Source organism: Pezoporus wallicus, unplaced genomic scaffold (genome assembly GCF_028554395.1).
Source record: "Pezoporus wallicus isolate ANWC-B61680 ecotype Strahan unplaced genomic scaffold, APGP_CSIRO_Pwel_v1 contig_8088, whole genome shotgun sequence".
NCBI classification, from domain to species: domain Eukaryota; kingdom Metazoa; phylum Chordata; class Aves; order Psittaciformes; family Psittacidae; genus Pezoporus; species Pezoporus wallicus.
This window is the reverse complement of record NW_026642341.1, coordinates 49,184-72,552: the sequence shown is the minus strand read 5'-3', so window position 1 is coordinate 72,552 and position 23,369 is coordinate 49,184. Positions and strand designations below refer to the sequence as shown.

The following is a 23,369-nucleotide window of genomic DNA, read 5'->3' as shown; positions in this document are numbered from 1 at the left end:
ATTGACGGCGTGGCTTTGCCTTGCCTGCCCAGACACAGTCACCATCTGTGTGCATAAGCCAGCATTCCCACCTGGAGCTCCCATCCTGCTGCCCAGGAAGCACTAAAGCAAAGCCCTACCTCTCAGCCCTGTGAAGGAAATGGGTAAGAGGACAGGTGCTGCTCAGGGTGACAGCAGAGGAGGGGACCGAGGACAGGGCGAGATGCTCAGGAGCAGAGAGGAGGCCATAGGGAAAGCACCCAGCCCCACAGAGGTGGGGCTGAAGATGCAGCAGGCCTGCAGGCTCCTGTCCTGTTTCCACCTCGGCTCTCAGGGGGCTGTGGAACACCACGTGTGGCAGGAACGTGCTGGGAGCCCAGACCCACGGCCACCAGCCCGAGGCCTCACTGCAGCACCGCAGGGGAGCCCCAAGTCATTTTCACTGTCACATCTAAAGGAACACGAGGGAGGCAGCTGCCCCGCGTTGCCCAGCTCCTGGTTTCCCTTTGCTAGAAACCTGTGGATCCTATTCCCGGTCCTGGGACCTCTCTGTTGTTACAGATCTACAGAGCACGAGTCCTGGCGGCCACGTTATCATCGCTGTTACCACCGTGGTTTGGTGCAGAAGTTAAAGTTCTCTCATCGTCCCCGAAGTTACGGTCCCAGCTTCACAAGGACAGCAGCACAAAGCTTAGGTCTGTCCATGGGAGCAGTCACCCATGAGGACATCAGTGGGGACCTCTGTCCTACTATGGGCCCATGTGGTCTCTGCAGACGCTGCCAGAAACCAGCGCCTGTCCAGCAGAACAAACGGGTGCTCTGCCTTAGTTTGAGAACATCTTAAACCCAGGGACCACGAGCACAGCATCTCCTTCCTCTCCCACTGACTCAATGCTCAGGAAAGCCATGGGGCAGCTCCACATCCTGGGGATGCTGAAGGAGCCCAAGGCTGCAAGATCTGCCTGGAGACTCCAAGGGTCTCAAGGCAAGCCGAAGCCCCAAACCAGAAGCACCAGCACTTTGCGGTCCTGCCATGGACACAAACATCTTCTCCATCTCCTTTCTTCTCCTGAGCACCCCTACCACCATCCAACCTTTCCACTCTGAGCCAGCAGCACAACAGCTCCTCCATGGCCCCAGCCACATCCCTCAACGTGGGGAAGGGCAGTGCCAAGGCCAGCACCAGGACTTGCATCACCTCTCATCACCTTTGTGCCCTCCTCCTCGCCTCCAGCATCGAGCAGGGCCCCTGTCCCGTGCACGCTGATGAGGAGCAGCAGTGACCTGGAAGCCAGCGCAAGGTTTGGAGTTTCCCGGCCGGGGCCTCCCGCGCTCTCCCCCTTCCCACCCATCTTCCTGGTTCTACACCCACATCTCTTACGCATCTTCTCCTGTCCCTGCCCCTGGTTCAGGTCCACGCACAGGGCAGAGGGAGCCAGGAACGCTGCTGTGCCCGTGGCCGGCCGAGCCGCTTCCCAAGAAGCCGCCAGCCCCGGGCACACACACGGAGGAGACGAGGGAAGGACATCCCCGGGTTCGAGTTCTCTGCTTTTCTCCCTTTCCGCTTCACCCCATCTGTTGCTCCAGCCCCGAAACGGCTCAAACGGATCCCGCCTCCTTCTGAGCCTCCCGACGGCTCTTAGCCGAGGTGCCGCCCGGGAAACGGCACCTCGCTGATCCCAGGGGAAGTCCGATGCCGAAAGGGATGCGGAAAGTTGGGAGGCGGCGCCGGCCATGGCGGTACCCGGCAGAGCATCCCCCCGCTGCCGGGTACCGAGCGGCGGGAGCCGGCCCCGGGCAGGGAAACCGGGCACTTCCCGCGGGCACACTCACCCCGAGCCCGGGATTTACCCGTCCAGTTCCCCCCTCCCTCTCCGCACCTCTCGCGGGCCGGGGCCGCCCCGCACCCATCGCCCCGGGGGACCCGCAGCCCTTTTCCTGCCCTCCCCCGGCCGCTCCCGCACTCACCCGCGCCCTCGGTCTTGTCGGAGCCGCGGCTCCAGGTGAGCTGCCGGGTCTCCAGCTTCACCTGGAAAGTTTTCCGCTCGGGTCGCTGCGACTTCTTGGAGTAGAAGAGGGTCATGACCGTGCCCACCTCCAGGCTGCGGCAGAGCTGCACCGCCTCCGCCTCGCTCGGGGCCCCGGCGCCGCTGCCCGGCCCCGCCGCCATCGGCGCCGCGAACAAAGGGAACGGGAAAGGGAATGGGAATGGGGAGCGGGAGCGCCCGGAGCGGCGCCGGCTCCGCGCTCAGCACCGCCCGCCGCGCCCCACGGCCGGGGGGGAGCGGGAGGAGGGGACGGGGGAGGAAGGAGGAGGAGGAGGAGGAGGAGCGAGGAAGAGGAGGGCAGGGAAGCGCCGGGAAAGGGGCGGAGCGCGGCCCCGCGGGGCGGGCGGGAGCGGGAGGAGGCAGCGGCGGGTGCTTGGGGCTAAGTGAGGGGTCCCAGGGCGGCATCAGCCCCGGCCCGTCCCGGGCAGGGTACCCACTGCCCCACAGCACTGGCACCCTCACCCTGCAGCACACCCGCAGCGTCGGGGCGTCCCGTACCCCACAGCACACCCAGGACACCGGGACACCCCGTGCCCCACAGTACGCCCCAGGCACTGGGGTACCCCCGCACCCCACACAAAGGTCCCCAATGTTCCACCTCGCACCCCCCAGCACAGGGCACTGTGGGGCCCTGGCCCCCCGCAGCAGTTTGTGGGGGGTCCTGCATGTGTGGCTCACACAGTTGAAGCCCGTGATTTCCCATCTACATGTGTGTATGTATGTGTGCATACGTATGTGTATGTGTCTGTGCATGTGTACATGTACACACACACGTGTGCATCCGCAGGCCCGTGACTGAGCTGCCCTTATCTCCCCCTCCAGCCTTCAGGCAGGTAGGGAAGGGGCGTCATTTGCTATGTCACCAAGTGCACCCCACACACCAGAGCTTCCTCTCCCCCACTGCTCCCAGGACATGTGCACACACAAACACACACATGCACACACATGTACAGACATGTACACACACACATGTATATACATATGTGTACACACGTGCACAGACGTGCACAAACATGTACACACCTGTGCACAAACATGTACACACATGTACACACACATGTATGCACACACATACACCCATGTGCACAAACATGTGCACACACGTGTGCACACGTGCACAAACATGCACACACATGTGCACAAACATGTACACGCACGTATGCACACACATACACACATGTGCACAAACGTGCACACACGTGTGCACACGTGCACAAACATGCACACACAACACATGTACACACACGTATGCACACACACACATGTGCACAAACATGTACACACACATGTACATACACATGTGCACAAACATGTACACACACATGTACATACACATGTATGCACACACCTACACACATGCACACAAACGCACACACACGTGTACACACCCACGTGCACACACACGAGGGCCCTACGAGGCCGTTTAGGATCCTCCCCGGTGTCTGGAAATGGACGAGACGAGGCCGAACACAGCGGAGCTGCTGGTGCCCGGTGGTGGCCCAGGACCCTCGGCTCCGTTCCCGCCGGGCTGGCTCCCCGCTGGACACCGGCCTCGCTCGGGACCGGCAGGAAGCAGCCGGCTCCCAATGGGCTGAGAACAGCCGAGCGCGATGGGCACCCCCTTGTTTTGGAGGGCGAAACCTGCGGAGGGAGCGTGGCATCGGCCCCGGTAACCGCTGCTCCCCAGCGCCTGATGGAGGGCACCCGTCCCAGCCCAGCCCAGCCGCGCCGCGCCGCGCCGGAGCCGCACATGGACAGGATGGGGTCCGCGCTGGAGGTTTCCTCTTCCCGGAGTTTGCCTTCTGAGCCCCGCATTGCCCCTGAGCGCCAAGAACCGCTTCTGCCGGCCCGGCCGGTGGCCCCGGCACCCACCAGGCTGCAGCGATCGCCGCCGGCCCCGCCGGGCACTGGAAACCTCCATCACCTTCCTGTCATCCCGCTCGGCGCTTCCCGGGATTTGCTCCGCAGCGGGGCAGACCCGTTCCGCTTCCGAACACGTTCCCCGGACCCACCGCACGGCGGGGTCGCTTGGGAGCCCCTTTGGGATCAGCTCCGGGAACAGGGGCTTCCCCCTCCGAGCGGCTCCAGCGCCTTCCTCTGCGCAGCGAGGGGCTCCCGGGCGGGCGGGCAGCGAACGGGACCGCGGGCCGGAACAGCCCCGGGTGAGCGAAGGGTCCCCACAGAGCAGCGCCCCCGGCTGGGAACGGCGGCTCCAGGGGGCCCTGTGCAGGGAGGAGGAGCCCGGGCCCCATCCCAGCATCGCGAACCCCCAGGAGCCGGGCAGCGCCCGGGTTCGGGTCCGCTGCTGCTCTGCGCTGCGCGCTGGGGACAAACGGGAAACCAGCCCCGGCGCTGGGGAGAGCTTCCCCTGGTCCTGCGCGGGGCTGGAGCTGCGGAACGCGGTGCCGGTGCTGTGTGACCGACACCGAGCAGCGCCCATCCACTCCTCCTCCCGGCCGGAGCCCGGCTGGTCCGTGCTCCTTGCTTCTGCTGCCTCTGGTCACTTCCTATTTCACTAAAGCAATGGTCTCCACTTCCTAGCACCTCAAAGGGCCCCAAATGCAGATGTTAAACCATGTTCCTGATGTTCCCACTAACCCACAGCAGCACAGCCAATGTGTCCCAGGCAGGATCTTTCCCCAGTGCGCGCAGCCGTGCTGCAGAGCGAGGGCAGGCAGCAGGCTGCTGCGCAAAGACAGGCTCCAGTTACGGACCAAGGAGATTTTTAGGAGGGAGTGAAATCCCTCAGGCAATTCCTGCTGGGGTGGGAACAGGAGCTGGGCATGCTCGGGGAGCCTGGAGGGTCAGGCTGCAGGTTTAGGGTGCATTATTCAACCACGCATCCCCTGGGGCTGCACAAACCAACCCAGAGCAGCGGGAGGGATCTGGGAGCCAGAGCTGAGGAACCACCCCCAGCCCCAGGTTACCGTGAGCTCAGGAGCAGCAGCAGGACCACGGGTTGATGCGATGCTCCATCAGCTCCTGGTGCCATGCCAGGGCTCCAGAACACTCCTCGTGTGATGCAGGACCAGCTTCTGCCCCCACCAAGGGTCTGGCTGCAAGAGCACAGAGCCACCAGGCCTGTCATTAGTTACCAAACCATGAAGGCAACATTGGGCAATGGCTGCCCAGAGGAGCTGTGGCTGCCCCATCCCTGGCAGTGTTCAAGGCCAGGTTGGACACAGGGGCTTGGAGCAAGCTGCTCTGGTGGAAGGGGTCCCTGCCCGTGGCAGGCGGTGGAACTGGGCGAGCTTTAAGGTCCCTCCCAACCCAAATCAGTCTGTGGTTCTGTGATCAGCAGCCATAGAAGCATTTTCCCTCCCAGAAGCCTGGTGTTGTTTCGGATCAGGGGCATCCCTGCGAACCCACGTGTCCCAACTCAACCTGCTGAAGCCCCCAGTGGGTCAATCCTACCCCCTGTTCCCTGCCATGGCCTCGACCTCCTTCCTGCAGCCCCGTGTGAAGGGCTCGGGGCTGCAGGGAGCCGAGGGGCTCGTGGCACAGACCAGCCAGACACCAGAGCACAGGTCAGTTGTAGGAATTTATTTTAAATAACCTACAGTTGATTAAAAGGGAATTCATGATAAAAATAGAAGATACTTGTTGAGGAAAGGCTGCGGGAGATGGGCTTCGCACACACACTACGCTAACAATGCCTCTAAGACTAATGATTATAGCAAAAAAAGGTTTCACATTAAAATTCTGCTTTTTAATTTTTTAAAATTTTTTTACACAATTACAAAAGAAAAAAATAAAAGCCCTAAAATCTCGATTTATTTCCTTTTTTTTTCTTTTTTTTTGTGGTTTTTTTTTTTTTGGACCAATGCTCATTTCCCTCGAAATTTATTGACCTGTGAAACATCTTTTTTACATGATAAAATCTTTCAAGTAAAAGAGGGGAGCGGGGCTTAGAAAAAAAGGGGGGAAATAAAGGACACACAGTCTGACCGAGCTAAGTAGAGTCATGAAGCGTTCAGAGCGTGTTCAGAACAAAGGGTGACGGGAATGTCCTTTGCTGCCAATGTCACTTCTCCTCAGCCCCACACACGGCCCTTCCCCCCGTTCCCCAAAGCTACAACTGCTTGAAGAAAACAAAAACAACCCCCCCAAACCTATTTAAATATTTTTAATAGACTTAAAAGAAATAAAAATTCACATTTGAGAAAGGAACACTCGAGTTGAGAGGCCGCCTTCCCGTCGCGCTTTGCTCTGAACACGGGAACACGGGGGGAGGTTTGGTATTCACGTGCCAATGGCACGACTGCTCCAAGTGACAAATTGGGAAGGATTTGGGAATTCCCATGACCATGGTGGCAGCTCTAAGAGGTGCGTTGGGTTCCTTACATTTTGTTTCTTTGTTAAATCCTGGAATGGGGCGGGGGGGGGGGGGGGGGGGTCAGGAGTCCATTTTCTATTAAAATATAGAAGTTATTGCAAAACCCTAACTGTAAAAACGCACCAATATAACTGGAGTTTGTATACAGTAGCTAAAGAGTCCCACGCGCTCAGTGTGATGGTGAATTTGCCTGGCGGAAGGTTGACAAATCCCCCATCCACTTGCCCTGCCTCCAGAGAAAACCCACCCAAACCAGACAGATAGAATTTGGATCTCTGAAACATGTTAAATAAGTTGTCCATAGGACAACTGGCTCAGCAACTTTATTTCCAGGTTATGCTTTCTGCAAGATGTTGGCTGTCGTATCTGATGCTCACTTGCCCCTTTCCTCCCCCTTCCCCAGCATCCAAGGACAAGTAAGGCTCACAGTTTTATCAATCTCCCTAAAAACCAGGCTACTCCCTTTTCCCATAAAATTCAGCTCATTAAAAACAGGTTAAAACTCATAGTCCTCCTCTGCCATGTCGATAGCCCACGCAAACTTCTCCCGCTGGGTTTTGTTATAAATCTTCTCTATAGGAATTCCCCACTTCTTACACCTGCAGGAGAGGAAATGCTGTTAGAGTCACATCACACAGGCACATCCCAGTGCCCCAGCAACTTCCTAAGCTCTGCTCATCACAAACACCACCCAGCAGAGCACAACCAGACAGCTCTCCCACCCATCACCTCCCAGCATGGTGCTGGTGGTGGCTGCCATGTCACACTTGCATTAAGAGACTTGTAGCCTCCTAGAACCATCTGAAGATACAAGTGAAGGCCACAGAGGCAGAGGTGGCTGGCAGCTCTGCCACAGCCCTTGCCTCCTAACTGGGGGGGACAACACAGAAGTGAAGGGATGGTTCCTTCCAGCACACCCCAGGCAGATTCTTACCAAGCAACAGAGATCCTGGGATCCAGATAGTTGAGTTTGGAGGTGCCCAAAGCAATCTGCTTGTTCTCTTCCCTATCTGTAGCCTGAACCTCCAGCTTCATCAGTTGCTCCTCAATCCTCTGCACTGCTTTCTTCTTGCTCTCCAACGTCCTAGGGTGGGAAAGAAGCAAATCACTTAATTCCTCTGGGCCCTGCTAGGCCAGAGCTGGCAGCACTGTGGGAACCCCAAGGGACTCTGCTCAAGGTAAGCAAAGCCACCAGCCACAAAGGGCAGCTGTGTAAGCACAGATGGTGACACAAACCACTCAGCACATGCAATGAAGAACTGACATGTTCCAAGAGGCACAGCAGAAATCCTCAGCAGCAGTTTTGTTTTAAAGGGTTGGAAGCAACAGCCTGAAGTGTACTGGTGCTATATCCACTTCAAACCCCTCCTGCAGCAACAGCCACGCTCTCAGAGTTCCCTTCACTCAGCACCCCTGTAGCTACCCTGCAGAGCCCCATGCAGAGTCCATCATCTGCACAGAAATGTGCATGTGCAATCGTGTACTCATGGCTCTCCATTACAACAGCAATGCTGTACACTGGAGACAGTTCTCTGGCTGCTCCTCAGCAGCAGGGTGCTTGAGCACTGGCTGGTGCTCAGCTCAAAGGGCTGAGACACAGAGGAGATGTCCTGGGGGAGACCAATGCCAGTGACCATATCAGGAACTGCAGCATCAGCATGAAGGCCATTTCTTCACAAACAGAGCGAGGAGGGAACAAGAAAGCCTGAGGAAGCCTTCCCAGATCACAGTCTGGGCAAACAGAATACAGGGTTAAAGACCCATTTGGAGCTGAGAGTACTGGGAGCAGTGCACAGCCTAGTTAACAACAGCCTTACTTTTTAGACTTCTCATCCCTCCGGACCTTGGCATCAGCTTTGGCGCTTTTCAGTTCTCTCCTGGCATCAGCTAACTGCTCCTTCTTGGCATCGATCTAGGAGAGGCAAAACCAGACAGCAGCAGTGTGAATAAGCTGCTGACAACTGTGGCAGCATCACCCAGGGAGCGAGTCTGTGACCACGTTCAGCATGTAGCAGTGGTCAGACACACTCCTGCGGGACAGTGAGGCCATTTGCCTTCACAGCAAAGCCTGGTGTGGTGAAAGATTCCCCTCACAAAACAGGGCCCCACTCGTTTCTGAAGACAAGGTGGTGCTGGGAGCTTCCTCACACCACTATAACTAAGCAGGTGAAGGAATTGGCTTGGCCTGGGACTGGCCAACAGCCCTTCCTTGTCTCCCTCCACTGCATCCTGCCAGTACCAGCTCTCTGACGGTAGCACAGGAGGATGACCCCTGTGCCCTCAGCAGGAATAAGTGATTGCCCCAGACCCTACAGGCTGAAAACTGTTCAGGCTTCAGGCAGTTCTTCTCCAGTAAGTTTAGGATTCAGGGAGATTTAGCATTTTGCATCCCCTTAAACATCCCCAAGCTCTATGGTCTATGGTGAAGGCAGCCATGTTAGGTGTTACAGAAGCAGGGGACACTGCAGTGCCAAACCAAAGTCCTTATTGTGAAGGTTATTCTAAAGCCAGACCAGGAACAGACCTAACCCCTTTGGACCTCATGGCCTTCACCAGAAACAATCTGCAAAGGAAGAGGTCAAGTCAGAGTGGCATCATGTACCATGTACACAGCCTGCCCTGATACCGGCCTGGGAGCCACGCAACAGGAGTGGGTGCCCACTCTGGGTTCTTGAGGGGACACAAGTCAGAGCTAGAGGCTGCTGCTCTGAAGCTTCAGTGGCAGCAGAACACAGCGATGGCATGAAGGGCACAGACAGAGGGCCTGGTCTTAGTCTTTGTAAGTAAAAGACAACTTCAGACTGGAAGGTGCCCCTTTCAGCTCACTGCTCCTCTCAAAGTAGGCCCAGCTGTGGCGTAGCACTGACAAACTGCCGACAGGAAAAAGCTTCACCGCAAGTGGAAGGAAATGTGACCCCCAAAATGCAGCCCTCGGAGCCCTGCTCCAAGCCAAGAGCTGGGCAGGAGGGGGGTACCTTGCTCTGCAGGTTCATCATGGACTTCTCGAAGGTCTTCGGTGGAGCCCTCTGATGGTTACACAAGATGGCAACCGCTCTGTTGGCACGGTTGTAGGAGAGGATCTTGGCTGGGATGTTGTCGTCCGCTGCAAAGCACAAGGAAGTGGTGAGCAAGTGGGTCCTGCAGAGCTATGCAGCCTCAGCCAGGGTCCCACTGACTGCAAGCTCACAGTCACTGCAGAACTGACCTTCCTCTGATGGGCCAGTCTCAACTCTGCACTCTAATCACAGTCAATGAACCTGAACACTTCCATACGGGGCCCTGACTCCTTCTGCTATGGTTTATTCACTAGTAACAAAGACACCATTTGCCATTCGAGAGAGGGGAAACACTTCCATGCTCAGCAGAGGACAGCAGAACCATACTGCTCAAGACACTGCTGGGCCTCACAGATACAAGATGCCCACACTGTAAAGCTGTGAAAGTGCTCAACAGAGAAGTTGTGAATGAGCAGACAAGAAACACGCAGCTGTTGCAGATCCAGCTGCCCTGCCTGCCACCTACACCCCAGAAAGCAAGAGACAGGGTAAAGAACAGGGACAAAGCAGCAGGCACACCAGGCCAGCTCTGCCCTGCCCAGTGCTGGGTTGTTCCATTACCCCACAAGACTGTGTGGCAGCAGATTTTGGCAGATTTGAGCTGACCTCAGCTGTCTGACATTTGCACTGGAACGTATGATGCGCATGAGGAAGTGGTGTAGATATAAGACTTGTGGCTAAATCAAGGAAGCCAGGTCTGTGTGGCAGGGTAAGATCTGTTCCCCTCACAGTTTCAAGGGCAAGACTTACGATTGGTGAGCTCCTTGAGCTGCTGCTGTAGCGTGATGGAGGCATTGTAAGTACGGAATACCTTGGCTGTCAGTCCCTCCATAAGGTCTTGAAGGTGTTTATTTAAGATACTGGTCTAAGGAAGCAGAAAGGAGATGACAGTTAGCAGTACACTTGGCCACATTTGTGAAATCTCTGCACACGGCTGACAAAGACATGTAGCTCGCAGCTGAGGCCTGGTGCACACAGAGCTGACCACAACAGAATGGCCACAACATTACTGAAACCACAGGAAAAGTGAACAAAAAGCCATCAAGTATTAGATTAGGTATCAAGTAACCACAAATAGCCAGAAAAGTCTTCTTCAGTGCGGAGGTTTTGCTTCCCAGTAGGTAGAAATGTGCCCGTCCCATCCCAGGAAAGGTGCCTGAGCCACCACCATGCTCCCATAGAGGGAAATGTGCAGATGGGGATGGCATCTGAAAGCATCACCTCACACAATCATCACGTTCCAAGTCAGAGCCAGCCATGATCAGCAGGACCAAAGCCATGGATCTGTGGGCACAGCACAAAACAGGCACCACACTGAGACACTCCCTGCTCTGAGGTCAGCTCTGGAAGAAAACTGCCACTGAAACCACTGCTGGAATAGATCAACTCCTACTGCCTTGAGCAGAGTGAGCCTGTTCTGGTGCTCTACCCCATCCCTCACTGTTAACCACATGCTTACATTGAGGCGGTCAAACAGATCATCCTCAGGCTGCTTGTTCTCCATGAAGAGCTGAAGATTCTTAAACACCTGCAGAAAAAGCAAACCAGACACATGGAACAGACAGCTCTTGGGACCAGGAATACATCAGGAACAACACTGCTGGGAGCCACTTCCACTGCTTTCAGGAGAAGTGACGATGCTGGATGTTACTTCCCAGCAGGCAAAGACCCATTTTCTCAGTACAATGCTTGCGTTGAAGGTTGCTCACCAGCAACAGGAGTCCTGAGCATTCAGTGCCCTTTATACTCATCCTTTAGATCAAGACTGCAGGAGACCCAATTCTGCTTCAGCTTAGCTGCCTAACAGAGAGAGAGACCCTGAAGCTACCACCCTTCCCCATCATTATTCCAGCCAGAGACCCCAGAGCCATACCCCATGGAGTGAAGCTACCAAATCCCAACCCTTCTCTCTGCTGCATTTTTCACAGTTTCATTCTGAACAAGTCTCTCTGAGGTAGGGACAATAATCAAACCAGCTTTGATTATAACAGAGACCACAAACCCCAGCTCTGCGTGCTCCAAATCCCCAGACCCAGCTTCTCAACAACACTCATTTTTCTACTGTAGACACCTAATATACAAAGATTTGTAGTTCTACAATAATCAATTCCCCATTGTAAGCACTGAAGACACCAAGAGATACCAACACCAACAAATTTAAACAGGAAAAAAGTTTTCTTCTTTAATCAAGGAAGTACAAATTCCACTCTATGGCAGCCACAGTTTGGGTCTGCTCCCCAAAGGCTGACATTTACTGCCAACTGTCCTTACAGCTACCCCAGCATCGTACCTGCGGTATTTAACACACTGTGCTGCCCGCAGAGCTGCGGGCCACATGCAAAGCTCTTACACCCATACAAAGTCTTTCTGGATGGTGCCCTCCAGGTTCACACTGCTGGATGGGGATTTATCCTGGGAGGAGGTCAAGATCACAGCAAATGTGACACTGGTGAATGACCAAGAAATAAAGGAACACTGCCTCAGAATGATGTCCTGGTTGGCAGATACCCAAGTTCATAGGCCAAAAGTATCAGTGCATCTATTCTGTATGCTCTGGAGCACCTGAGATCAGGATCTCAGTGAGGGCTCAGCTCCAACATAAACAGAACTGTGACAGAGGAGAGAGTACCATGAAAGCCCAAGTCAAAAAGCTGCTCCAACAGTGACACCCAGCACTCTGCTTCAGAACCTCTTATGCTGTTACTTGTCATATGGGCCTGGAACTCTCCCACCTACAGGTGACAAAGGCAACTCTGCTGATCAGAACAAGACCCAAGAAACTCATCTAACAGAGCTGTAAGAGTTATGTTATGCCAACTCTTGATACTGAGATCACAGGAAAGAGGAGTAAGATCTGTATCTCATCTGCTGAGTAATGTCACACCGCCTCGGTGTGTGTGCAGGTTCATCTTCTATGGCACTGCCAATAGACAGAGAAGGACATTAACTGACTTATTTTCTGGCTAGGAATCTGACCAGTGATGAAGCACCTTGCTATTGCCATCAAAACTGTGCTGACCGCATTACTGCACCATTCAGGCTGTGTGTATGTTGGTGAGGTGCCTTACCCTCTTCTCAACAGGGACTTTATTGTAGTATCGGATGGAGTCTTTTCCGAGGAAGTCAAACTCAACCACGTATTCCTGGCCATCCAGTTCAGGATGCAGCTTGATGTGTTCTACTCTCAGGGAGCAGCAGCCCACGGTGTCAGCTGTCTCTCCTTCTTCTTTTTCATTACCAGCTCTCAGGGCAAGCTACATTTATATTAAGGCAAGAAAAGTCAGAAGCATTCCAAACCATTCCTGTAAATGTATAGATGCTATAAACTTTCTGGGATCAGCAGTGTCCATAGGAGAAGGGAAAGGGAGAAAATGCATTTGAGTGGATTAAATTGACACTTGTAAAAATTCTAATAAAAACAACCTCAGGTTATCTTTAAATCTGTCTTAAATAATCCCAAGGCCACAAATCTACCAATCTACCAGAACAGAACAAAGGGAGATTCAGGTCAGGTGTAAGGAAGCAGCTTTTCCCTGTGAGGGTGCTGAGGCGCTGGCACAGGGTGCCCAGAGAAGCTGTGGCTGCCCCATCCCTGGCAGTGTTCAAGGCCAGGTTGGACACAGGGGCTTGGAGCAAGCTGCTCTAGTGGAAGGGGTCCCTGCCCGTGGCAGGGGTTGGAGCTGGATGAACTTTAAGGTCCCTTCCAATACCAACCAGGCTGGGGTTCTGTGATTCTACACCTCATTTTTAATTTCAGTTTAAAGCAAGATCTTTACTAACTTCTGCTCGTGAGGTAACTCAAGCTGTGGGACAGCTCTTTCAATTTCTAATGGAAATCCATTTCAAAGCACTTGGTGTGTTAAAATCCAAACTCACTTCCATGCGAACTGAACCTGATGCAAAATCGCACAGTTCAGGTGTTCATCTTCTTGATCCTACCTCTGCACTGCATGCTAAATATACACACTTTAACTAGCATACAGAGCACTTGGAGTTAAGATACGTCACTTAAAGGCTACATTTGGCTGCATTAACATTGTTTAACAGCAGTGGACAAGCCAATTTCTCATTATTTTTTTTTTTTTAGGAATAACCTTCAGTGTTCCTATGAAACCACAATTATTCAAATCCAATCCCCTGGTTTCCAGCAATTTAAAACAAAACTGGTTAACTCAGGTGGTCATCACACCACCAGGGCAACAGCTCTCTGGGAACCAGCTTTAAGCAGCTTTAAAGCATCAAGACAACTGCATTATTATGAAACCTCACAAGTGTGACCTCAAACTGAAGAGGTGACAAAGCAGCAGAAATTCCCAGCCGGAAAACTGAAACAGCTGGAGACAAAAGGTCCACACAAACCTCCCAGTAATCCAACCGGGCGGCTCTGGAACCAGGCTGTGAATTTTGCCTGAACTAAAACAATGCTGCCTGAAATAACCACGCTCAGTACAATAGTTTAGTGCTCTGGATTCCAGGTAATGGGAAGGAAAAGGAGACGGGAGCCTGCCCACCAGGAAGTCTCAGGATACCTCGGTAACTGGCTCAATTGTGCCTTAGGAGCTGCCCAGCAGCGTTCCAGCAAGCCAGGAAGGTAAGAGGGGTGCGCTCACTTTGTCGATGAAGTAGAGGGCCACGGCCCGCTGCCGCACTTTCATCTCTTTGGATTTCCAGTCTTCTCGATACTGGTTTCGGATTTTATCTACGCACTTCTTCAATCTCCGAGCTGTCTCATACTTCTGCCAGTCCTTCTCACCCTGCACAAGACATTAGAACACGGTGTTAGCAGGAAAAGGCCCAATTCTGCTCTGAAGCTCAAGCCTCTGCAAGTCTGCGTGTGGCAAAGGGGCTCAGAGGACAAAGCACAGCTCAGCTTCAGACTGTGCTGCCACGCAGCTGTGGGGAATGCTGATTTCCATGATATTAAATGCTTCCATGGAAGCCACTATAAAGACACAAAAGATATTATGTCTTTCCTGCTTCTCAGCATATAAATGGTTTCCTCTGCTTTATTCAGATGACACTTATGCTCTTTCAGCTGTGTAATTAACATCCATAAAATGTAAAAGCAACTTCAACAGTTCATCATCATTATTATATATTCGGGCCATGGCAAAAAGAGGTCATGAACCCCCAGGGAACAGAGACTTTCCTTATATTTGCAGGAGAAACCCCTTGCTTCCATCCAGGAAAAATTCTCTTCTAAAAAGACTTAATGAGAGGAATTTCAATCCCAGCCCTGATACTGAAGCCTCATCATCTTCCAGCAGGTTTTCAATGCTTGTAAGGAATTGATCCATTGACTGGTGACCTGCTCCCACAGCAGACTTTGCTTTCCTTCAGTCCTTACAGCCTTCTCAGCCAGCAGCCTGGCCACATCTTTCATTTTACAACTGACAAATGAGCAGCCCATAGTCAGAACTTCACCACCTGAGCAGGCAGAGGCGGTCAGGGCCAGAAGTAGGTGAAATATCCACCAGAGCAAGTCTGTCCTTGGGTAAATTGCTTCCTTTTACATTTACACAGGGCAGAGATTTCTACATGGAATGACACAATGCTGCCTTTCAGCTGCCATCCTCCAGATTCCATCTGCTCTCCTGTGCAGGAACTCTTTTCTTTCTTTTCAGAAGAACAGAAACTTTCTATGTTTTTTAATCAGAGGAGGACGAAACAAGCCAGCTTTACATCCTGTCCCTGTCCCAGCCAACAGCTACATTTGCTTCTTGGAGACATGACCTGTAACACTGAACTTAAGTAGATCCTTACCTTGATTCTTGAGCTAGGGTTCAACATGATGTACTTGATAGAGCCTTGGATGTTCTCAGTCCACGACACCAGCCAGGTAACCTTGTTGTCATGCCGGACCTCCTTCCATTTGTGTCCTGGTGGAGGGGGAGGGATCTTGGAATCCCTGCAAAACAGTAAATAACTATTTAAAGAGACTTCCATAGCATCAGAATGAAGAAAGTAACAAATACCACCACACAAAGAAAGCACAGGGGAAGAAGCCTGAGGCAACTTCACTCCTTGTTCCGCAAGCAGGAAATCAATGAATCAAAGTGAACAGTCAAATCTCAGGTATGTAACTGCTATCAGTGTGTGCCTGATGTGTGTAACATAAGTGGGAGCACACCCTGCAGGGACCAGCTTTGGTCTGTGCACACTGTGAGAGAGTGGACACTTATCAGGGCAAGACTGAAGAAAAGCCCAGCAGAACTCAGCCTTCAGCATCAAGGAAGACAAAGTATGGCAACCTACCTAGGTGAAAACTCCTTTCTGGAAATACCAGCAGGAGAGGCTGGGTTAGCAGATTAAGCTGTAGGCATGAGGAAGAAAATATGTTGACAGAGTTCTACATGAAACCCCTGATAGCCTTGTTCAGTCTTTGCTTGTGTGACTCAGGTTTTTATCCATGTAAGAGTTAAGATAAGCAGCATGTGTGCTGTACATGCTTATCAACCCATGCAGGGGTTTAAAACAGAAGCTATTCTATCTAGAAAGCAAAGGCAAGGTGAGAAGCACCCAGTGCTCACTTGCTGCAGTTAATGATGATGTCTTCTGGCATGATGCGTCTCTTCAACATGCCCATTTTGGGATGGTTCCCACGACCTCGGAAGAGACCTGGGGGTTCAATCTTGAAGTTGGCAATCCTCTCCTTGTGGTTGTCCATCACACAGTAACCATATTCCTTCAGTAGCCGCTCATTCTCCTCTTTGATTTTCTGGAAGAAGCCAAAAGCAAAGATGACCTGGTATACCCAGCACTACACACATCTCTACATGCCAACACTAATGCTGAAGACCCAACTCAAAAGCAGATCCTCATCTTGCCAAGTGCTGCATCAACACCCAGAGCAGCAGACTGCCCAGAAAAGCATTCATAAAATGCAAGCAGCACAAACAAACTGGGAAAAGGGAAAGAATGTGGAAAAACTCTCTGAACACTTGTATTTGAGAGAAACAGATCAGTGCTGGTGCAGACAGCTACAATTTTGCCCCAGCAGAGACAAGTACCTCTGTCCACGTATCACAGCTACAAGGGCAGCCCCAGCACAGTACTGCTGCTTTATGGTCTCTATTCAGCATTTGACACTGGACTTTACATCTTGTTGTTTATGTGTAAAACCTCAGACTTGAGCGTCTGAACTCAGCATTGGAACGCAGGCAGAGGAATGTCTCCGGTCTGCCGCATGCCCAGCCTGTGTCAGCAACTGGGCTCGTAAGCAGAAAACAGGCTCCCAAGTAAAAAATGCGCTGAGATTTCAGTGCATACCTCTGTGCTTGAACTCTGATTATACAGAAACAGAAACACCGCAGCTCAAATGAAACATCTGACCCACAGACAGCACTGGGGCGCCAGCTAAGAATCTGAGATAGAAAACCACTGCTGCTTCCTCACAGCAACTACCACAGACAGCAACTGAGAAGGGCTCACCCCATGTTTATCAAATGCAAGCAGCAGTAAGACATGGGTTCTCTATTTTGGTGGGACTCCTCTGACCCCAAAGGCCATGATTCCAAGCTACCAGGCCCCTTGTTCAAAGGACAATGACTGAAGCATTGCAAAAGAGAACTTGGGGCGAGTTTCTAACTTCCATTGCAGGAATCTCAGTCATTTCATTCTCTCCCCACAAGCCACTGTAGCTTTCCAACTGAAAAACAGAGTTTATTCTTATTCAGAAAACTGCACTACCTGGTATTTACGATTTGTTCTTTCATTTTAATCACTAATATCATTGCTGCATCCCCTCCACCATCCCAAATTCCGTCCTCCAGACCCAAGAAGCTTCTAAAATTATAATCTGTCCTTAACTGAGTGTCTGCTGCTCACTGCAGGCCAGGGACTAAGGCTCCAGTGGAGGCAGTACCTCTCATTCTCTTGATCAGGAGCCTTAGCCCTAGCAGTATCATTTTAAGTCAGGATGAAGATTCAGCTGTGCTTTGCCATACCTGGGCTGCACAGTAATGACTCTGACAGTTCACATGAAAGCTAGTGAACACTGACCTACAGGCAGCAATGCAGGCAGAGGAATGATTACATAAAGATGTTTACAAGCCAGCTAAGAAGCAAGATGTCTCCTAGAATTCCCTCCCATACCTGTTTCTCCTCCTTGGACATCTGTTTCCTAGCTTCCGCCTGAGCTTTGAAATACTGGCTCATGTGGGTGAAGTCACACTTGCTGAGGCTGGTGATAGTGCTCTTCTCTTCAGGGGTCATTTCCTTGCAGAAAGAAAGGAGCACATTCAGTTTGCATACACACTAAGTTTTTACACATGGTAGAACTTACCCCACAGACAGGTTCTCACAATAAACCCCCAAACTCCTGCACATGCTGCTTCTAGCTGAGGCCAAAGCAAGAAGCTCAAGAACCCAAGCACGTGGTGTGCTGGTCCTCCTGCAGTCTGATCTCTGCAAGCACGGGGCAATGCCACTCCACCTCCCAGAGTGCTCTCACTGAATAGTGGCTGGGACTATTGAGGCATAGGGAGACAAATCCAGTAATCCACCTAGGAAAACTGCATCACCTGATCCCAGGGTTTGATCTCACAGCTGATGACTGAGGTGAAGTTCTGAGATTTAGGTCTTTGGAAGGGGTTTCCTTCGAATATAAAGCTGGCTCTTCAACAAGGGAAGTAACATAAGAGTTATACCCCATGTCGTACAGAACAAGCAAATTGGGTTGGGAGAAGTATGACTTGGCTGGTTTAGAAAGTATTTATGACACGGTCCTTGTGGTGAAGCTCCAGATGAACTGAAAACTCACAGCTACAGTGAACCTTCCCGTGCATGGAGCAGTTGTCCCTTTTCCCTGCCTGGTGCCGAGGGGACCCTGGCCATGCAGAGCCACTGCACCAGGACTATGTGCATACCTTCCTCCAGTCTTTGAAGAAGTTTTTCCTGAAGATTTCCTTTGTAGTGTACTCGTGATCAAGCATTTTTGCAAAGAATGTGGCAACTTCTTCTGCTTTGGTACTCAGCTTCATGACTTTACCTACGAAGAAAGAAAAGATTTCCATTTTTAAAGCAAACGCAAACCAGGAATTGAAGCCAGCAAGAGGCCACAATAACTACTTTAAAGGACTCTCTATTTTTACCACAGGGAGGTTTTGCTTAAAAACGTTGCATAATAGAGCAAATGGGATGGCCAAAGGAAACAGAGGAGCACAATTGCTTGACTTTCATCATAAACATTTGGAGAAAGGTTTCCTCTGGAATCCAAACATCACAAAAAAGCAACAGCAATCTGCAGTGAGAGCGGGCTGAGAGACGCAGGGCAGGAAAGGGAAAAGGCCTCCTGCAGAAAAGCCCATGTGGGACACCCCAGTGGTGTGGATCTGCTGTTTGAAGTGAAAGAGGCACAAGGTTCTATCACATTTCACATTCCAGCACTCAGACCTAAAGGAAATACAGTCTCTGTGTTCCTCTTTACCCACAGAGGGGCTCCGCTCTGGAACACCCCTTCTAGCCTTCAGTTGTTTCTAGCCAGGAAGAGCCCTTCCTATGGATATACCGCGAATAGGCTGTAAAGTGATGCCAAATATTTAACCCTCCTTCACTGCAGGGCAATGGTTCCCTCTGCTGCAGGAATGCCCTCCTGTGCCTCCAGACCAGACTCAGCAGCCTCTGTCACTCTAAAGACAGAGGGAGCTTTCAGTGAATGGAGAGGTCACATTTCAGCTTATCTGCAAGAGTGCAGTGCACAGTGGAAATGCTGGGAGGGAAGATCTCAGAACACAAGGAAAAGAGACTGCAGTGACATAGAAGCCATGGATCCCCATCAAGCACCTTTTTGGTACCCAGACCACATTCCTGCCGACACGGGAAGTGGCAGTGATCCCCGGGAACGACTCTGCATGCAGCTCACATCTCCAGCTAGCTGCAAGAAGTGTCTGAAGTGCCACTGTGCAGGCAGGCAGCACCTGGGGACTTTGTAACGCTCACTGCACTGCACAAAGGGGAACACAGGAACAGCACTGCTGCCTCTGTGCTCCTGGGAAACAATACCCCACTTCTGATTTACTACGTGTTTGAAAGGTTGCATCATGGCCCATATGAAAGCATGGGAGTCAGCCAGAAAGCCTTAAGATCTGCAAGTCCTCATAAAACAGGACTTAGCAAAGGGTCCTCCCAACAATCTGAGCGCATTCCACATTAAAGCAACAGTAACTCTGCCAATTTTTAAGCTGCAACCTAAAATACAGCATTTATTTGCTTGTAACAGGAAATGGGGGAAGGCAAACACTTTTCCAGGCTGTGAGTCCAGCTCAAGAGAGGCCATCAAGTCGGTAACATGTTATGGGGCTAAAATGACCGGTATTGTACCCAAGCAGCTGAAGGCTCAGTCCCCTTTTTCTAATCACTTTAGAATTTATTGCACTAGATTCAGTTTCCTCCTTTTTAGAAAGCTTTCAAAAGGCTCTTGGTGACTGGGGTGTAAAAAAAATGAGGTTTATTCCAGTCATGAATATCAGTAACCTGCCTCAACAACTGAAAATCAGAGAGCAACCAGGGACATCAGGAGCAGGAGAGACACCACATGGGCCAGGACTGAAATGCAGCACCACCATCTACACTCTCACCTTGCCCCTGGTACAGATAAACAGGCAAGTTCAAGCCACTTCCAGGGTATGAGCAGTGCTTGTTAGCCAACCATCACTCAATCATCAAACCTTAAGATACAGCTTTGGCTGCTTCTTCACTGCCTCTGCTATTGCACCAGCAGCAGCTGCTGCAGTCATTATGTTCGAGTCATGGAATCCCAGCCTGGTTTGGGTTGGAAGGGACCTGAAACCTCATCCAGTTCCAACCCCTGCCACAGGCAGGGACCCCTTCCACTGGAGCAGCTTGCTCCAAGCCCCTGGGTCCAACCTGCCCTTGAACACTGCCAGGGATGGGGCAGCCACAGCTTCTCTGGGCACCCTGTGCCAGCGCCTCAGCACCCTCCCAGGGAAGAGCTTCTGCCTAAGAGCTCATCTCAGTCTCCCCTCTGGCAGGTTCAAGCCATTCCCCTTGGCCTGTCCCTACAGGCCCTTGTCCCAAGCCCCTCTCCAGCTTTCCTGCAGCCCCTTTAGGCACTGGAGCTGCTCTCAGGTCTCCCCTTCAGGAGCCTTCTCTTGTCCAGGCTGACCCAGCCCAGCTCTCTCAGCCTGGCTCCAGAGCAGAGCTGCTCCAGCCCTCGCAGCGTCTCTGTGGCCTCCTCTGCACTCACTCCAACGGCTCCAGATCCCTCTTGTGCTGCTGCCCCAGAGCTGGATCAGGGTTACGGGGGGGGTCTCCCCAGAGCGCAGCAGAGGGGCAGGATCCCCTCTCTGAGGGGGTGCAGCCCAGCACACGAGGGGGTTCTGGGCTCAAGCGCACACTGAAGCTGAGTCATGGGGAGCTTCTCACCCAACACCCCAAGTCCTTCTTCTCAGGCTGCTCCATCCAGTCTCCCCCAGCCTGTGTTTGTGCTGGGACTGCCCCGACTCAGGGGCAGGACCCTGCACTTGGCCTTGCTGAGCTCCATGAGGTTCACATGGTTCCACCTCTCCGGCCTGCCCAGGTTCCTTTGGATCCCAACCCTTCCCTCCAGCACGTCAACCACACCACACAGCTCAGTGTCATCACCAAACCCACTGAGGGTGCATGGAAGCAGGGATCTCACCACGGTGCAGTCACTAGGAAAGGGAAAGACCCCTCCAGTGAGAGCTGGCAGCTGGCTGGGCAGCCACATTGTGACCTGGGCTCCACAAGTTAGCCTGGGGTAAATCCTGACACCAGACAATGCCTGGGGAGCAGAGAGCAGCTCTCAGCAGCTGCAGGGTAAACCTAGTTTCTCAAGGAAGACAGCCTTGCCCCCATTCCATCCCATAATTGTTGAGTCAATTGATGAATTTCTGCCATGACAGAGACAGAAGCTGCAGAAATCCATGCATTTCCTAGAGGCTTTGTGAAATACACAGCCAGATAGGAGGCTCTTGCTGCCTGCACTCAAGCAATAGCTACAGTGCAATCTCCTCCTCTTCTCCAGATATCACACATTCTTCAGCGGAGGAGGGGAAATCCAACTTCGTATCAAATTCTTATCAAACCCTAAGAAAGAACCTGGTAGACACTCCTGCCCACTGTGCTGCTTGCTTGGAGATAGCCCATAATAGGATGCAATACACTTGCTTCACTAGATTGTTGTTGAAAATGAACGCCGCCTCTTTCTCAGCACTGAAAAGCACTGTGTCATGTCACATGAAAGCAGCACATTGCTCCAGGAAGAGTTCCAGATGTCCCCTTCACCAAAAATGAGGTTTTCATCCATTCAAATGCCTCCCACTTAATTCAGTCCTGGGTTAATGTGCTCCTTCATTTAACATGATCACAGCACGAGAAGGAAGCACACGGGTCATCACACCTCGTCTCCAGCAGGCATCACATTGTGTAATCCCTTCCACAGGAGCCTCTAACAACCATCCAGACCAGTGGGTTAGAAACCCACATCAATTAGTTCTACCACACAACATGCTCAGTGAGTGGGACCATAATTGACACCAGAGGACTGTGTCCTTGATGCCAGGCTCATCCCATGCATTCCTACAAGATTCTGCTCATCTGTATCCCAATTCAATTGTCTCACGCCCCCAAATGACCACGAATTTCATCACAGATGACGGAAGCTCCAATTAATAAAGTTAAACAAGCTTAAAGGTGACCAGTGATGAAGTAGCTACAATTACGTACTCTACCGTTAGACACTGCTACTTGCAGGTGTAAGACACGCTCACAGTGTTAAGTAACCTGAGAGATTTACCACTGTAAGGGAGTGAGAATAAGTCCATCTCCATGTCAGCTTGGTTAGCAGAATCCAGCAGGCTGCTCCTTTGCTTCCAGACATTGTTCCTTCACTGCTGGGGGAACTTCTTTTAAGGTAACCACTGAAGTAAAACCACCTCCTCATCTCTCAGTCCCCGGAAGACCACCACAATACCCTGGGAAAGTTTACTTCTCTTCACAGCAAGTGGAAACATGGAGTAACTCACCATCGTAATAAAACTTGACATTTTCAGGCAGAGGTTCATATGGTGGAGCAAATACAGGACCTTTGTGCTCTAGGAACTTCCATTTAATGCCTTCAGGGTAGCGCTCTTCTTCCCACCTTCAAAAGAGAAATAGAAACCAATACAGTTTTAAGCTCCTGGTCTTCATTTGATTACTATGTGGGTATAAGAGTATGATAATCAGCAAGCAGTCACAGCCTTGCCAGGCACAGACCAGGTACAAGTGTGCAATGCACTCTCTACCATGACTTTGTTTTTCCCCTCTCTCCTTCTTGTAAAAGAACACAGCCACATCCACGCACAGGACACTTGGGTCACAGGTTATCTGATGACACCATGCTCCTCACCTCCCACTGCTGCTCTTGTCACTGAATCCCTCAGCTGAAAAAGCTTAGAACTTAAGAAAATGAGGAAGTCAATCATAAAAGAGCTGGGATCATGCCCAGTGAGAACCAGCTGTGATCTCCCAGCAGGGCCAGCATGCCTGCTCAGCAAAGGCAAGCAGTTGTAGTGTTACGCAGCTGCTTTCAGATGGGGCCAAGTCTGCCATTAAGGGCAGAGATAAAGAACCAGATGTTCATTTACAACTTAACTGAGAACAAACCTGCTTGGACAAGAAAGCCTAAAACCTGCTCTGTCATGTGAAATTCATTCCAGTTCTTGGGTAAGAAAAGCATACTTGAAGAAAAGCAGAGCAGCACTGGAAAACTGTAAACCTGCCTTAAAGCACCTCTCTAAAGATGTTGTGCACATGCTGCACTCGTGTCACACACCGGGCATCTCCACTCCTGTGCTGCAAGGGAACAACCTCCCAGGATCACCCTTGGCACCCTCCGCCCAAGCCACTGGTTCCACACTCCTTTCATGATCACCAGAACATCACTGCTCCATGCTGCTGGCACAGGATCCCATGCAGAAAAAAGCT

General features: G+C 51.8%; 2 protein-coding genes across 9 annotated transcripts in view; both read right to left on the bottom strand.

Moving 5' to 3' along the window:
- Positions 1–2,290, bottom strand: part of PLCG1 (phospholipase C gamma 1) — a 41,104-nt gene extending 38,814 nt beyond the window's left edge. For 5 of the 7 annotated variants that reach the window (XM_057428916.1, XM_057428918.1, XM_057428919.1 and 2 more), the window contains exon 1: positions 1,948–2,290. In XM_057428916.1, coding sequence (XP_057284899.1) covers positions 1,948–2,149 — 202 coding nt within the window. In that variant the 5' untranslated portion in view covers positions 2,150–2,290. The remainder of the gene's footprint in view (positions 1–1,947) is intronic. The other 2 variants (XM_057428917.1, XM_057428921.1) reach the window with 1 other exon arrangement.
- Positions 2,291–5,549: 3,259 nt separating this feature from the next.
- The window catches only part of TOP1 (DNA topoisomerase I), a 66,973-nt gene continuing 49,153 nt past the window's right edge, over positions 5,550–23,369 (bottom strand). For both annotated transcript variants that reach the window (XM_057428933.1, XM_057428934.1), the window contains 13 exons: positions 22,427–22,542; positions 18,287–18,408; positions 17,514–17,636; positions 15,950–16,137; positions 15,183–15,327; positions 14,030–14,173; positions 12,488–12,673; positions 10,879–10,947; positions 10,170–10,284; positions 9,339–9,466; positions 8,181–8,275; positions 7,298–7,447; positions 5,550–6,962 (listed from right to left, as the gene is read on the bottom strand). In XM_057428933.1, the coding sequence (XP_057284916.1) occupies positions 6,860–6,962; positions 7,298–7,447; positions 8,181–8,275; positions 9,339–9,466; positions 10,170–10,284; positions 10,879–10,947; positions 12,488–12,673; positions 14,030–14,173; positions 15,183–15,327; positions 15,950–16,137; positions 17,514–17,636; positions 18,287–18,408; positions 22,427–22,542 (1,684 nt within the window). In that variant the 3' untranslated portion in view covers positions 5,550–6,859. The remainder of the gene's footprint in view (positions 6,963–7,297; positions 7,448–8,180; positions 8,276–9,338; positions 9,467–10,169; positions 10,285–10,878; positions 10,948–12,487; positions 12,674–14,029; positions 14,174–15,182; positions 15,328–15,949; positions 16,138–17,513; positions 17,637–18,286; positions 18,409–22,426; positions 22,543–23,369) is intronic.